The following is a 15,034-nucleotide window of genomic DNA, read 5'->3' on the forward strand; positions in this document are numbered from 1 at the left end:
TCATATCAAGATAAATTATAGATAAAATGTATTGGTGCTAATCGGCCATTGGACATAAACATTACACAAGTCGGAAATCGCGAATTCAACAATTAGTGATTTGGAAGGAATCAGTTGCTAACTGTGATGCAAAGCAATCACTATTTTGCTTCCCCTCCCTGCTATTCTGTAGAGAGGGTGTGTGGTCCAAGTCTGGGTTTAAGGATTAAAAACATCTGTCTGCAATGGTCTCTTAAAAGGATAAATATTCCCACACAACACCATAGGCCAGAAAAGGTTGAATTCATTGGCCGTGCTGTCAGTCCAGCATGACTTCTGCCGGGTTCAAAACAACTGGGAACTGAAAATAACAAGAAACTCAAGTCTTTTTCGAGAGCTCTGACTTTTTGACCTGAAGATCACTGAAGTCGTGATCCCAGTTGTCTTGAAAGCATCATAAATGCAGAGAATGACAGACTTTGATGACAAAGTTTGATGACAAAGTTTTCCCACAACGACTGCTGTTCCAACTTCCTGTTTAAGTGGGCACAGCACAATAATGGTAAAAAAAATTACTACAGTTAATAAGCCTATGTCTTGTATGCTGCTGCATAAATTATGTAATATGCCAGGGATATATGTATACTGTAGCTAAGAAAGTAATACTAAGTTTATGTTTTGTAGTAAGCTGTTAGTAGCCCATGTGTCTCACCCTAAGAATTTGGTCCTTTTCCCCTCATAACTTAGCCTACTGTTCTGACTTGGTGGTGCACATGTAGCCTATAGCCTGTTTTAGTGAAATGTCATCATCGAATATTGTAAAAGCTTTCATTGTCTGCTTATATGCCCCTGTTATTTATCCTACGTTTCTGACTTGGTGTATAGGTAGAATACTGTAAGAACGGCCCATGTTCTGAATTCTGTCACTGTCCATTTACAAAGTGCCCCACAAATAGGCATATCATCTGTCTGATTAATATCTTAATCAAAATTACGACTTGCCTCAAGGCCGGTCCAGATGGAACAAATCTGGACCAATCTTGGGCATCTATTTCTGGGCCAAATCAAGGCCGGTCAGTACAAAAAAGTATCTTTCTTCTCTTGTTGTTTCTCCAAAAGTAGCCTAGATATGGAAGAATGTTATTTGTGCTCACAACAGAAGGACTTTAATTAGCTGTCAAGAAAGAATAATTTAAAAGAAACTGTCCGTGTAGGCCTACCACAGAGGGCTCTCTCAGTATGTCCTCTTAGCCAGTAGAGGGAGCAGCATAACCTATGGTGTACTCTGTTTTAGAAGTCAGACTGACTTATTTTGCGTTGCCCACCAGGAGGCAGCATCGTATGACAATATCTCCCACTCCACCTCATCACCCAACACTACTATGTACAATATGTTCCTTGATAGGCTTTTGAGGGCTCACTCTATCAGACTGTAAAACACAAATAATGGCCCGGCACAAAAAATGTACTTTGTGATACTATCAACATAAGTGAATTTCATGTTTATTTGACCTAACTTTTAACCTAAATGACAGGGTGTAAATCAAAACTGGAGTGGGTAGCTTAGCTAGCAAGTGATTTTGAGAACTAATAAACAGTGTGTAGCTTGTGCTTTATTTACGATAGTTTGACAGCTTGCAGATGATAAAGTTGTAGACATGCTATTGTTCTCAAAAATCAGTCCTGGGCACGCAGCCAGACTTTCCCAACTCAATAGACTGTATGCAGTGCATTGACTAGTTTTTCATGCAAATGTTTTAACTTTAGAAATACTGCACCAAACATCTCAGCTAGATGTAAAATTGCATGACCAAGACCTCCTTGGCAAAAACAAGTAAATGAATGACACATTTCTTGATTTATCTTTTTGACCATTTTGATGAAGTGGCTATGTTGTTGCTACGGTGACTCAGGAGGAACAAACAACAGTTCCTGCCAGGGTATGATATACGAACATAACACACCCACATCAAACCACACCCCCAAGACAACTCTCGGTTGGCTTCAGTCATGACCGCTAGCATTTCTTAATGAGCAATCTTCAGAAAAAAAAGGCAAAATCAGGAAGTGCAGTCGCCCTTTAAGTGCTGAAAAGATTGTGAAAGAGAAGTGTTTTGTGGGGTGAGGGGGTAGATCTTCTAGATGAAGGTTAACAGCATCATGCTCCTCAACTGTGTGCATATCCATACATTCTGTATACATTCAACAAGTAGGCGTGGTAGAGTAGCTATCTGGCTTGGCACACTGATTATGGTTCAACAAACCTTCTTTTTTTTTTTTTAGCTTGTAGCAGAATAAATCACATTGGGTACTTTACATCTAACAATTCCTATGAGATATGGGTTGAAGAGCTGCATGATTCTCATCTCTTCTATGTTTTATGCATAGTAAATAGATTATACATCTTGATGAACTAGCCATGTATCTCATTGGTATCAGGCCATCCTCCGTAAGGGAAAGATCCCCTCATTGATCATGCCATATTTGAGTATATGTTGATTTATTTATGAGTGATTGTAAGGGCTGTCTGAGGAAGTGGACCAAAATGCAGCAGAGTTAGTGTTCATCATCATTTAATAAAGAACGAACACTATACAATTTACAAAACAAGAAAACTGACAGCCAAACAGTCCTGTCAGGTGAAACACACTAAACAGAAACAATTACCCACAACCACAAGGAAAAACACACACTACTATATAGGACTCCCAATCAAAGGCAACTCAACACACCTGCCTTCAATTGGGAGTCCAACACCCAACTCACACGTAACATAAAAATCTCTGCCACGTCCTGACCAAAACTACTACAATTGCTCCCTCTGCTGGTCAGGACGTGACAGTGATGCAAATGATGCACTTATCCAGGTATGTTTGTATGAGAAACATTGTTTGCATAAAGATCCCAAGGAATGCTAGCCTGAGTGCCAGTATGTTTTGAGCTGTAATCATGTCAACTGCTTGTCACTCATTGTCATGTCAATGTTTGGCTTAACAATGACAGCAATGGAGTTAAAAGAACTCTGGAATTTACTAATGTGATACATGTCAGTGTTTTAGCATGGACTGAGACCCTCATTGCGTTATCAATCAATCAAACTTTATTTATACAGCACATTTCTTACAATAAATCAAATAAAATAATAGAAGAATCACAGTTTGTAAAGACAATTTATTTTGATACAAATCATCACTGCTTGATGAAAACCTCTTATCTTCAAAACAGATACTTTTCAGGAAATTGAAAATGTACCATATTTTTCTATTAACAAACATACAATTGTAAAACTTAAGAAGCTATTTTGAATACATTTTCTTGTTCCTAGAGTCATGAAATGTTTAGAGTACATTGAGGTTAGTTACTGCTTTCAATAAATATATTTTAAAAATGAAAAATTTTAAAAAGTAGTTATGAGATTTTCATCAGACAGCGACGAAATATAAAATGAAGATAGGCAAGAATAAAATTAAGAGACAAATTGAAATAGGTTTAGTCATCATGGCTTCAACTAAATTATTGGCTGCTTCTGTGAATCAGTATCACAAAGTACATTTTTTGTGCCGGGCCATTATTTGTGTTTTACAGTCTGATAGAGTGAGCCCTCAAAAGCCTATCAAGGAACATATTGTACATAGTAGTGTTGGGTGATGAGGTGGAGTGGGAGATATTGTCATACGATGCTGCCTCCTGGTGGGCAACGCAAAATAAGTCAGTCTGACTTCTAAAACAGAGTACACCATAGGTTATGCTGCTCCCTCTACTGGCTAAGAGGACATACTGAGAGAGCCCTCTGTGGTAGGCCTACACGGACAGTTTCTTTTAAATTATTCTTTCTTGACAGCTAATTAAAGTCCTTCTGTTGTGAGCACAAATAACATTCTTCCATATCTAGGCTACTTTTGGAGAAACAACAAGAGAAGAAAGATACTTTTTTGTACTGACCGGCCTTGATTTGGCCCAGAAATAGATGCCCAAGATTGGTCCAGATTTGTTCCATCTGGACCGGCCTTGAGGCAAGTCGTAATTTTGATTAAGATATTAATCAGACAGATGATATGCCTATTTGTGGGGCACTTTGTAAATGGACAGTGACAGAATTCAGAACATGGGCCGTTCTTACAGTATTCTACCTATACACCAAGTCAGAAACGTAGGATAAATAACAGGGGCATATAAGCAGACAATGAAAGCTTTTACAATATTCGATGATGACATTTCACTAAAACAGGCTATAGGCTACATGTGCACCACCAAGTCAGAACAGTAGGCTAAGTTATGAGGGGAAAAGGACCAAATTCTTAGGGTGAGACACATGGGCTACTAACAGCTTACTACAAAACATAAACTTAGTATTACTTTCTTAGCTACAGTATACATATATCCCTGGCATATTACATAATTTATGCAGCAGCATACAAGACATAGGCTTATTAACTGTAGTAATTTTTTTTACCATTATTGTGCTGTGCCCACTTAAACAGGAAGTTGGAACAGCAGTCGTTGTCGGGAAAACTTTGTCATCAAACTTTGTCATCAAAGTCTGTCATTCTCTGCATTTATGATGCTTTCAAGACAACTGGGATCACGACTTCAGTGATCTTCAGGTCAAAAAGTCAGAGCTCTCGAAAAAGACTTGAGTTTCTTGTTATTTTCAGTTCCCAGTTGTTTTGAACCCGGCAGAAGTCATGCTGGACTGACAGCACGGCCAATGAATTCAACCTTTTCTGGCCTATGGTGTTGTGTGGGAATATTTATCCTTTTAAGAGACCATTGCAGACAGATGTTTTTAATCCTTAAACCCAGACTTGGACCACACACCCTCTCTACAGAATAGCAGGGAGGGGAAGCAAAATAGTGATTGCTTTGCATCACAGTTAGCAACTGATTCCTTCCAAATCACTAATTGTTGAATTCGCGATTTCCGACTTGTGTAATGTTTATGTCCAATGGCCGATTAGCACCAATACATTTTATCTATAATTTATCTTGATATGACAACGATTGAAAAGGATTTGCCAGTAAATTGTCGATGTGATTCACGATGATGACTGCTTGTCGAGATTGCTAGTTAAGATTTTGAAAGTTACATGATCAGTCCAATCAAAACTACGATAGATATAACGTGATTTGACATAATTTTATCTGTGGCCAATGACCTTGAGCCTTCTTGGAAGGGCACTTCTAATGTATAGCAGTACCCAAGGGGGCTTGAACTGCCTAGATCGCCCTGTAGATTCTGTGGTGGTGTAGTATCCCCATGAGTGACAGAACACTGAGCAAATCACAGTGCAACTAAAGAAGATTACCAATGCCTACACTTGGTATATTCTGCTGGCTGCCCGTCCACCACAAAAAGCACTGAGCTAGGCTTAAACACCTGCATTTTGGAGCTGCCTTACTCAAGAAAGAGACCATGTTTGTATGCGGCTTTATTAACTCAATATATATATACTGCTCAAAAAAATAAAGGGAACACTTAAACAACACATCCTAGATCTGAATGAAAGAAATAATCTTATTAAGTACTTTTTTCTTTACATAGTTGAATGTGCTGACAACAAAATCACACAAAAATAATCAATGGAGATCCAATTTATCAGCCCATAGAGGTCTGGATTTGGAGTCACACTCAAAATTAAAGTGGAAAACCACACTACAGGCTGATCCAACTTTGATGTAATGTCCTTAAAACAAGTCAAAATGAGGCTCCGTAGTGTGTGTGGCCTCCACGTGCCTGTATGACCTCCCCTACAATGCCTGGGCATGCTCCTGATGAGGTGGCGGATGGTCTCCTGAGGGATCTCCTCCCAGATCTGGACTAAAGCATCCGCCAACTCCTGGACAGTCTGTGGTGCAACGTGGCGTTGGTGGATGGAGCGAGACATGATGTCCCAGATGTGCTCAATTGGATTCAGGTCTGGGGAACGGGCGGGCCAGTCCATAGCATCAATGCCTTCCTCTTGCAGGAACTGCTGACACACTCCAGCCACATGAGGTCTAGCATTGTCTTGCATTAGGAGGAACCCAGGGCCAACCGCACCAGCATATGGTCTCACAAGGGGTCTGAGGATTTCATCTCGGTACCTAATGGCAGTCAGGCTACCTCTGGCGAGCACATGGAGGGCTGTGCGGCCCCCCAAAGAAACGCTACCCCACACCGTGACTGACCCACCGCCAAACCAGTCATGCTGGAGGATGTTGCAGGCAGCAGAACGTTCTCCACGGCGTCTCCAGACTCTGTCACGTCTGTCACGTGCTCAGTGTGAACCTGCTTTCATCTGTGAAGAGCACAGGGTGCCAGTGGCGAATTTGCCAATCTTGGTGTTCTCTGGCAAATGCCAAACGTCCTGCACGGTGTTGGGCTGTAAGCACAACCTCCACCTGTGGACGTCGGGCCCTCATACCACCCTCATGGAGTCTGTTTCTGACCGTTTGAGCAGACACATGCACATTTGTGGCCTGCTGGAGGTCATTTTGCAGGGCTCTGGCAGTGCTTCTCCTGCTCCTCCTTGCACAAAGGCGGAGGTAGCGGTCCTGCTGCTGGGTTGTTGCCCTCCTACGGCCTCCTCCACGTCTCCTGATGTACTGGCCTGTCTCCTGGTAGCGCCTCCATGCTCTGGACACTACGCTGACAGACACAGCAAACCTTCTTGCCACAGCTCGCATTGATGTGCCATCCTGGATGAGCTGCACTACCTGAGCAACTTGTGTGGGTTGTAGACTCCGTCTCATGCTACCACTAGAGTGAAAGCACCGCCAGCATTCAAAAGTGACCAAAACATCAGCCAGGAAGCATAGGAACTGAGAAGTGGTCTGTGGTCCCCACCTGCAGAACCACTCCTTTATTGGGGGTGTCTTGCTAATTGCCTATAATTTCCACCTGTTGTCTATTCTATTTGCACAACAGCATGTGAAATTTATTGTCAATCAGTGTTGCTTCCTAAGTGGACAGTTTGATTTCCCAGAAGTGTGATTGACTTGGAGTTACATTGTGTTGTTTAAGTGTTCCCTTTATTTTTTTGAGCAGTGTATATTTCTTTACATTGTTTGCAAATTGATGTGTGACATGAATTAATACCAAAATAACATATAAAACAGGCACACACACACACACACACACACACACACACACACACACACACACACACACACACACACACACACACACACACACACACACACACACACACACACACACACACACACAGACACACAAACAAAAAAAGATGGGTCGCCAATGACGGGTCACCTCTGATATGGAACTGGTCCCCTCTTTGCGGCTCCACTCTTCTGGGAAGGCTTTCCACTAGATGTTGGAATATTGCTGTGGGGACTTGCTTCCATTCAGCCAAGAGCATTAGTGAGGTCTGGCGCTGATGTTAGGCGATTAGGCCTGGCTCGCAGTTGGCGTTCCAATTCATCCCAAAGGTGTTCGATGGGGTTGAGGTCAGGGCTCAGTGCAGGCCAGTCAAGTTCTTCCACACCAATCTCGACAAACCATTTCTGTATGGACCTCGCTTTGTGCATGGGGGCATTGTCATGCTGAAACAGGAAAGGGCCTTCCCCAAACTGTTGCCACAAAGTTGGAAGCACAGAATCGTCTACAACTTTAGGATCTGCAAGCTGTCAAACTATCGTAAATACAGCACAAGCTACACACTGTTTATTAGTTCCCAATATAATTTGCAGGCTAAGCTACCCACTGGACATAGACGTCAGTTCAACATCTAAAGTTTTGATTAAAACCCTGTCATTGGATTTAGGTTAAAAGTTAGGTAAAATAAATGTGAAATGACCTTACGTTGATTACTTTTTGCAAAGCTAATCAGTTTTCCATGTTGATTCAACGTCATCACGTAGAATTTTTGTTGTTGAAATTATGTGGAAACAACATTGATTCAACCAGTTTTTGCCAAGTGGGTAGCTAAGTTCCAACTCTGTGTTTGTCAATGAAGTTAGCAACTAGCAGGCACATTGAGCAGCCAGGCCACAATCAGCTTATCAAGTCACTGGCGAGTGGCGACGTGTGCTTCGACGCCGTTTAGTTGTTTACAACATTCTCACTATCTGTTACCAGTGTGCCTTTGTCTGGCAGAGTTTCATAGGGAATCATGTTACAAAACAGGTCACGGGGGACACAAGGTGCTTGTGAATGAGTTTTGGAATATTGACAAGTTGCAGTTGGAATACAAGTGCACTCTAATCGTCTCAATTCTAATTTTGCCTCAAAAAGTGGTAGACTCGAGTGATTGACACTATCCACCACATCAGCAAGTGGCCGCTCCATAAAAGGCTTTGGGCCAAGGGTTATTTCAACATAACATTGACGACATGTTGTCTTATGTAAACAAGTCTGAGGCGCTGCGTAATGGGCAGATCTGTCTCACTGTCTGGAGGTTCTGGCTGCTATGATTAGCAGCTGATAGAGGGCAATCAGCACATCTGCTTCGTTCAGGTTAGTGGGCACTGGGCCAGTTGGCATGACTGTAATCCACACCCAGCCCTCCAGTAAATTGTGACAAACTGACTTATAAAACTCAGTTTCGGTCGAGACTGACTTTATGAGCATAATTATTCTATTTACACTTTGTAGTCAATGTTGACACTAGATTTCATGTTTCTGACTCATATTGATGCCACATAGGCTGTTTAAAACCAGAGAAGTTGGTTCTAAGGTGCAGTTGACCTTTAAAGGTTAATCCAAACATGTCTGTTATTAAAGGTCATACTGTTATGCTCATGAATAATCCCCCTGATTAATGAATTAGCCTCTCACTCTCTCTCTTTCTCTCTCTCTCTCTCTCTCTGAGACATTGTGACTTGACACAACATGCTCATGCTCTTTACAGGCGATTTGAAAGGATAGATATGCTTTGCCAAAGTGGGTGGGGTTATATCCTGCCTGTTTGGCCCTGTCCGGGGCCCCTCTTGTCTCAGCCTCCAGTATTTATGCTGCAGTATTTCATGTGTCGGGGGCTAGGGTCAGTCTGTTATATCTGGAGTATTTCTCCTGTCTTAACCGGTGTCCTGTGTGAATTTAAGTATGCTCTCTCTAATTCTCTGTCTCTTTCTCTCTCTTTCTTTCTCTCTTTCTCTCTTTCTTTCTCTCTCTCGGAGGACCTCAGCCCTAGGACCATGCCTCAGGACTACCTGGCTTGATGACTCCTTGCTGTCCCCAGTCCACCTGGCCGTACTGCTGCTCCAGTTTCAACTGTTCTGCCTGCGGCTATGGAACCCTGACCTGTTCACCGGATGTGCTACCTGTCCCAGACCTGCTGTTCTCAACTCTCTAGAGACAGCAGGAGCAGTAGAGATAATCTGAATGATCGGCTATGAAAAGCCAACTGACATTTACTCCTGAGGTGCTGACCTGTTGCAACCACTTTGATTATTATTATTTGACCCTGCTGGTCATCTATGAACATTTGAACATCTTGGCCATGTTCTGTTATAATCTCCACCCGGCACAGCCAGAAGAGGACTGGCCACCCCTCATAGCCTGGTTCCTCTCTAGGTTTCTTCCTAGGTTCTGGCCTTTCTAGGGAGTTTTTCCTAGCCACCGTGCTTCTACATCTGCATTGCTTGCTGTTTGGGTTTTTAGGCTGGGTTTCTGTACAGCACTTTGTGACATCAGCTGAGGTAAGAAGGGCTTTATAAATACATTTGATTGATATATATACAATATAAGTGAAAGTGTTTTTCCCCTTCTGTTTTGTGGTGCATTTAAAACATCCATGATATTCATGTTTAGCCAACCTGTATTTACCAGTTGTCTCTCTCTGTGTCACCTTACAGCAAGCTACAGCTCCTTCCCTATGGAGAGTGCTAACAGCACCTACAGCAGTGGCTACTCCAGTGGTTTCGGCGGTGGATATGGCGGTGGATACGGCAGTGGATACGGCGGTGGATACAGTGGCAGCAACTACAGCTCCGGTAGCGGCTACGGTGGCGGCAGCACCTCCAACGTCACCACCCAGAACAAGAAGAGTGTCGTCATCAAGATGATCGAGACCAAGGATGGAAAAAGTTGTCTCTGAGACCTCCGAAGTGGTTGATGATTGAGCGGCTGGATAATGCCCTTTTGTCTACCCTCTTGATCACCATTCCACTACAGTGTAACAATTAAAGTCAAAGGCAAACAATGTTACATGAGCACAAATATAAATGTGGCTCTTAAGCAATAAACAGTTTTAATCCAACCAAAGATTAGGGGACCACAGAATATTTTTCTTGTTCATACTGTATGTCTTATGCCTTTTCTTATTCTGTACTAAAACTAAATGCTTGCAGGAAATTAGCAAAAAATGAAGTTGCAACTTGTAGAACATTCTGTCGAAACCTCTGCAACCCTGTTAACTGTAAAGAGGGCCATTCTCTGAGTTCAGTTGCATGAAATGGATGATAATGTGTACTGTCCATGACAAGCGTTGCTCAGAGTGGGTGTGAATGTGACAGTGCAGCACCAGTGTTCTTGGTCAACCTGTCTAAAATGTCTGCTATGCTAGATAGTAGTGCATGTCTTCCCTGTTGTGTTCTGTTGGACCCCAAAGAAGCTTCCCACTGTTGCCTGAGGTGCTGTTTTTGCTACCAAACAATTAAATGTGTTTTTACTGAAAACTTATTTTGTTGTGTGAGTTTCACGTCTTTATTCCTGCAAAATCAAATTCTTGTAAAAGTTTCTCCCAACATGGGTTTCATACATAGTCTCAGTCGGTATGAAGTCAGTACTGAGATAATGCTGGTAAAACTGAAAAGGAAGGAGACAGAGAATCATCTGGTGGTAGAAAAGGAGAAGACACACGTTGAGGGTGATATGCACAGCACCTAAACAAACTACTTCACACCTGCACACAAGCCTTTCTTCAGCTATCATACTGTATTGCATTTCATTCCTTTCTTCGGCTTTAATACTGTATTGCATTCCTTTCCTTTCTTCAGCTGTTAAACTGTAATGCGTTCCTTTCCCTTGGCTGTTATACTGTATTGCATTCCATTCCTTTCTTCAGCTTTAATACTGTATTGCATTCCTTTTCCTCGGCTGTTATACTGTATTACATTCCATTCCTTTGTTCAAATATATACTGTTTTGCATTCCATTCCAGCATGCTCAAGTGTTCTGGAAAGAAAGAAAGAAAGAAAGAAAGAAAGAAAGAAAGAAAGAAAGAAAGAAAGAAAGAAAGAAAGAAAGAAAGAAAGAAAGAAAGAAAGAAAGAAAGAAAGAAAGAAAGAAAGAAAGAAAGGATACAGGTCTATTTTTCATGACCATAACTGATTAAATAATTGGCGTAATAAGACCAATAATGTCTAAAAACATCCTTCATTCTATAGCTAGAAAACTCATTGATATCTCCAGGAGTGATAAGTAAAAAAATATATATATTTAACTGTTGTGGTCTAATACTGTATTTTTTGCTAGCTAGGGCCATCTACTTTAAGTGCTGCCTGTTTTCCCAGCGGCCTACTTAGTGTGTTAACTACTGACTGCTCGTAATTTGCAGATAGTTGTTGACACATCAACCAGGATTAAGGGGCAGGGCAATTTGTGACTTGTTTTGGTAATCAGTGGCTGTATTGGAGGGGGAGTGGTTTCACCTCTCCTAGGCAATCAGCAAATATAAACTATTTTCCACCTTCTCCTCCTGTAACGCCCTGGCCATAGAGAGGGGATTTTTGTTCTTTATTTTGGTTAGGCCAGGGTGTTACATTGGGTGGGCGTTCTATGTTCTTTTTCTAGGTTTTTTGTATTTCTTTGTTTTGGGCCATGTGTGACTCCCAATCAGGCACAGCTGAAGTTCGTTGTTGTTGATTGGGAGTCACACATAAGGAGCAGGTTTCCCCTTTAGGTTTTGTGGGGGATTGTTTTCTGTCTCGTTCGTTTTGACCAGACAGGACTGTTAGCTTTCGTTGCTGTTTGATGTTTTGTTATTAGTGGTTCATTTTATGAAATATTTATAATGAATCCACAACCTCCGCTGCATCTTGGTTTTCTTGCGACGACAGCCGTTACAGAATCCCCCACCAAGAAACGGACCAAGCAGCGGAGGAAGGAGAAGAGCTTTCGGGACTCATGGACGTTGAAAAAATGGAGAGGATCGTTCAGGATTCCTGGAGATGGGAGGAATTGCTCGATGGAGGTGGACCATGGGCTCAGGCTGGGGATTATCGCCGCCCGCAGTGGGAGATCGAAGCGGCGAGAGCTGAGAGGCGCTGGTACGAAGAGAGGGAGTGCAACGGACACGGGAGGCAGCCCCACAATTTTTTTGGGGGGGGGGCACACGGGGAGATTGGCGGAGTCAGGCGGTAGACCTGAGCCAACTCCCCGTGCTTACAGGAGGCAGCGCAGTACTGGTCAGGCACCGTGTTATGCGGTAAAGCGCACGGTGTCCCCAGTACGCGTTGATAGCCCGGAGCGCTACATGCCAGCCCCCGCAAGTGCCATGCGAGAGCAGGCATCGAGCCAGGACGGGTTGTGCCAGCTCAGCGCGTCTGGCCTCCAGTGCGCCTCCTCGGTCCAGGTTATTACATTTACATTTTACATTTAAGTCATTTAGCAGACGCTCTTATCCAGAGCGACTTACAAATTGGATGATATCCAGTGGAACAACCACTTTACAATAGTGCATCTAAATCTTTTTTTTGGGGGGGGGGGGGGTTAGAAGGATTACTTTATCCTATCCCAGGTATTCCTTAAAGAGGTGGGGTTTCAGGTGTCTCCGGAAGGTGGTGATTGACTCTGCTGTCCTGGCGTCGTGAGGGAGTTTGTTCCACCATAGGGGTGCCAGAGCAGTGAACAGTTTTGACTGGGCTGAGCGGGAACTGTGCTTCCTGCGAGGTAGGGGGCCAGCAGGCCAGAGGTGGATGAGCGCAGTGCCCTCGTTTGGGTGTAGGGACTGATCAGAGCCTGAAGGTACGGAGGTGCCGTTCCCCTCACGGCTCCGTAGGCAAGCACCATGGTCTTGTAGCGGATGCAAGCTTCAACTGGAAGCCAGTGGAGAGAGCGGAGGAGCGGGGTGACGTGAGAGAACTTGGGAAGGTTGAACACCAGACGGGCTGCGGCGTTCTGGATGAGTTGTAGGGGTTTAATGGCACAGGCAGGGAGCCCAGCCAACCGTGAGTTGCAGTAATCCAGACGGGAGATGACAAGTGCCTGGATTAGGACCTGCGCCGCTTCCTGTGTGAGGCAGGGTCGTACTCTGCGAATGTTGTAGAGCATGAACCTACAGGATCGGGTCACCGCCTTGATGTTAGTGGAGAACGACAGGGTGTTGTCCAGGGTCACGCCAAGGTTCTTAGCACTCTGGGAGGAAGACACAATGGAGTTGTCAACCGTGATGGCGAGATCATGGAACGGGCAGTCCTTTTCCGGGAGGAAAAGCAGCTCCGTCTTGCCGAGGTTCAGCTTGAGGTGGTGATCCGTCATCCACACTGATATGTCTGCCAGACATGCAGAGATGCGATTCGCCACCTGGTTATCCTGCGCCGGCGTTGCGCACTGGGTCTCCAGGGCGCTGGGAGGGTCCAGTTCGCCCAATGCCTGCTCTCCGCCCGTGCCGGGCCAAAGTGGGCATTCAGCCTGGAGTAAGCATGTCGAGCGTCCGTACCAGAACTCCAGTGCTCCCCCACAGCCCGGTTTATCCTGTGCCTCCTCCTCGGACCAGGCCTCCAGTGGGTCTCCCCATCCTGGTCCGTCCTGTGCCTCCTCCTAGGTCCAGGCCTCCAGTGGGTCTCCCCATCCTGGTCCGTCCTGTGCCTCCTCCCAGGACTAGGCCTCCAGAGTGGCCCGCTTGTCAGGAGCTGCCAGAGTGGCCCGCTTGTCAGGAGCTGCCAGAGTGGCCCGCTTGTCAGGAGCTGCCAGAGTGGCCCGCTTGTCAGGAGCTGCCAGAGTGGCCCGCTTGTCAAGAGCTGCCAGAGTGGCCCGCTTGTCAGGAGCTGCCAGAGTGGCCCGCTTGTCAGGAGCTGCCAGAGTGGCCCGCTTGTCAAGAGCTGCCAGAGTGGCCCGCTTGTCAAGAGCTGCCAGAGTGGCCCGCTTGTCAGGAGCTGCCAGAGTGGCCCGCTTGTCAGGAGCTGCCAGAGTGGCCCGCTTGTCAGGAGCTGCCAGAGTGGCCCGCTTGTCAGGAGCTTCCAGAGTGGCCCGCTTGTCAGGAGCTGCCAGGGTGGCCCGCTTGTCAGGAGCTGCCAGGGTGGCCCGCCTGTTCGGATCTGCCAGAGTGGCCCGCCTGTTCGGATCTGCCAGAGTGGCCCGCCTGTCCGGATCTGCCATCGCCGCCCGCCAGCCGGGCGCAGCCAGGGTCGTCCCGCCAGCCGGGCGCAGCCATCGCCGCCGCCGCCCGCCAGCCGGGCGCAGCCAGGGACACCCGCCAGCCGGGCGCAGCCATCGCCGCCCGCCAGCCGGGCGCAGCCAGGGTCGTCCGCCAGCCAGGCACAACAAGGGTCGCCCGCCAGCCGGGCAAAGTCAAGGTCGCCCACCAGACCTTCGGCGCGGCCACGTGCGCCACCTAAGAGGGCGACGCCAAGGGTGGGGCAGAGGCCACGTCCCGCACCTGAGCCGCCGCCCGTAAGAAGGCCCACCCGGACCCTCCCTTTCAGTGTCAGGTTTTGCGGCCGGAGTCCGCACCTTGGGGGGGTACTGTAACGCCCTGGCCATAGAGAGGGGTTTTTTGTTCTTTATTTTGGTTAGGCCAGGGTGTTACATTGGGTGGGCGTTCTATGTTCTTTTTCTAGGTTTTTTGTATTTCTTTGTTTTGGGCCGTGTGTGACTCCCAATCAGGCACAGCTGAAGTTCGTTGTTGCTGATTGGGAGTCACACATAAGGAGCAGGTTTTCCCTTTGGGTTTTGTGGGTGATTCTTTTCTGTCTCGTTCGTTTTGACCAGACAGGACTGTTAGCTTTCGTTGCTGTTTGATGTTTTGTTATTAGTGGTTCATTTTATTAAATATTTATAATGAATCCACAACCTCCGCTGCATCTTGGTTTTCTTGCGACGACAGCCGTTACACCTCCTTCCTTAATCCTCCACCCCCTCCCCCTCCTTCCTCCCTCTATGCGGACAACTTTG

General features: G+C 45.5%; 1 protein-coding gene across 1 annotated transcript; it reads left to right on the top strand.

The window, feature by feature from the left end:
• The first annotated feature begins 9,739 nt into the window (after positions 1-9,739).
• Positions 9,740-10,600, top strand: LOC106572766 (intermediate filament protein ON3). The gene is given in 2 exon segments (XM_014147234.2): positions 9,740-10,001; positions 10,003-10,600. Coding segments are annotated over 2 exon segments (246 nt in total). The 5' UTR covers positions 9,740-9,794; the 3' UTR covers positions 10,042-10,600.
• The last annotated feature ends 4,434 nt before the right edge of the window (positions 10,601-15,034 follow it).

This window comes from Salmo salar, chromosome ssa15 (assembly GCF_905237065.1).
Source record: "Salmo salar chromosome ssa15, Ssal_v3.1, whole genome shotgun sequence".
NCBI lineage: Eukaryota > Metazoa > Chordata > Actinopteri > Salmoniformes > Salmonidae > Salmo > Salmo salar.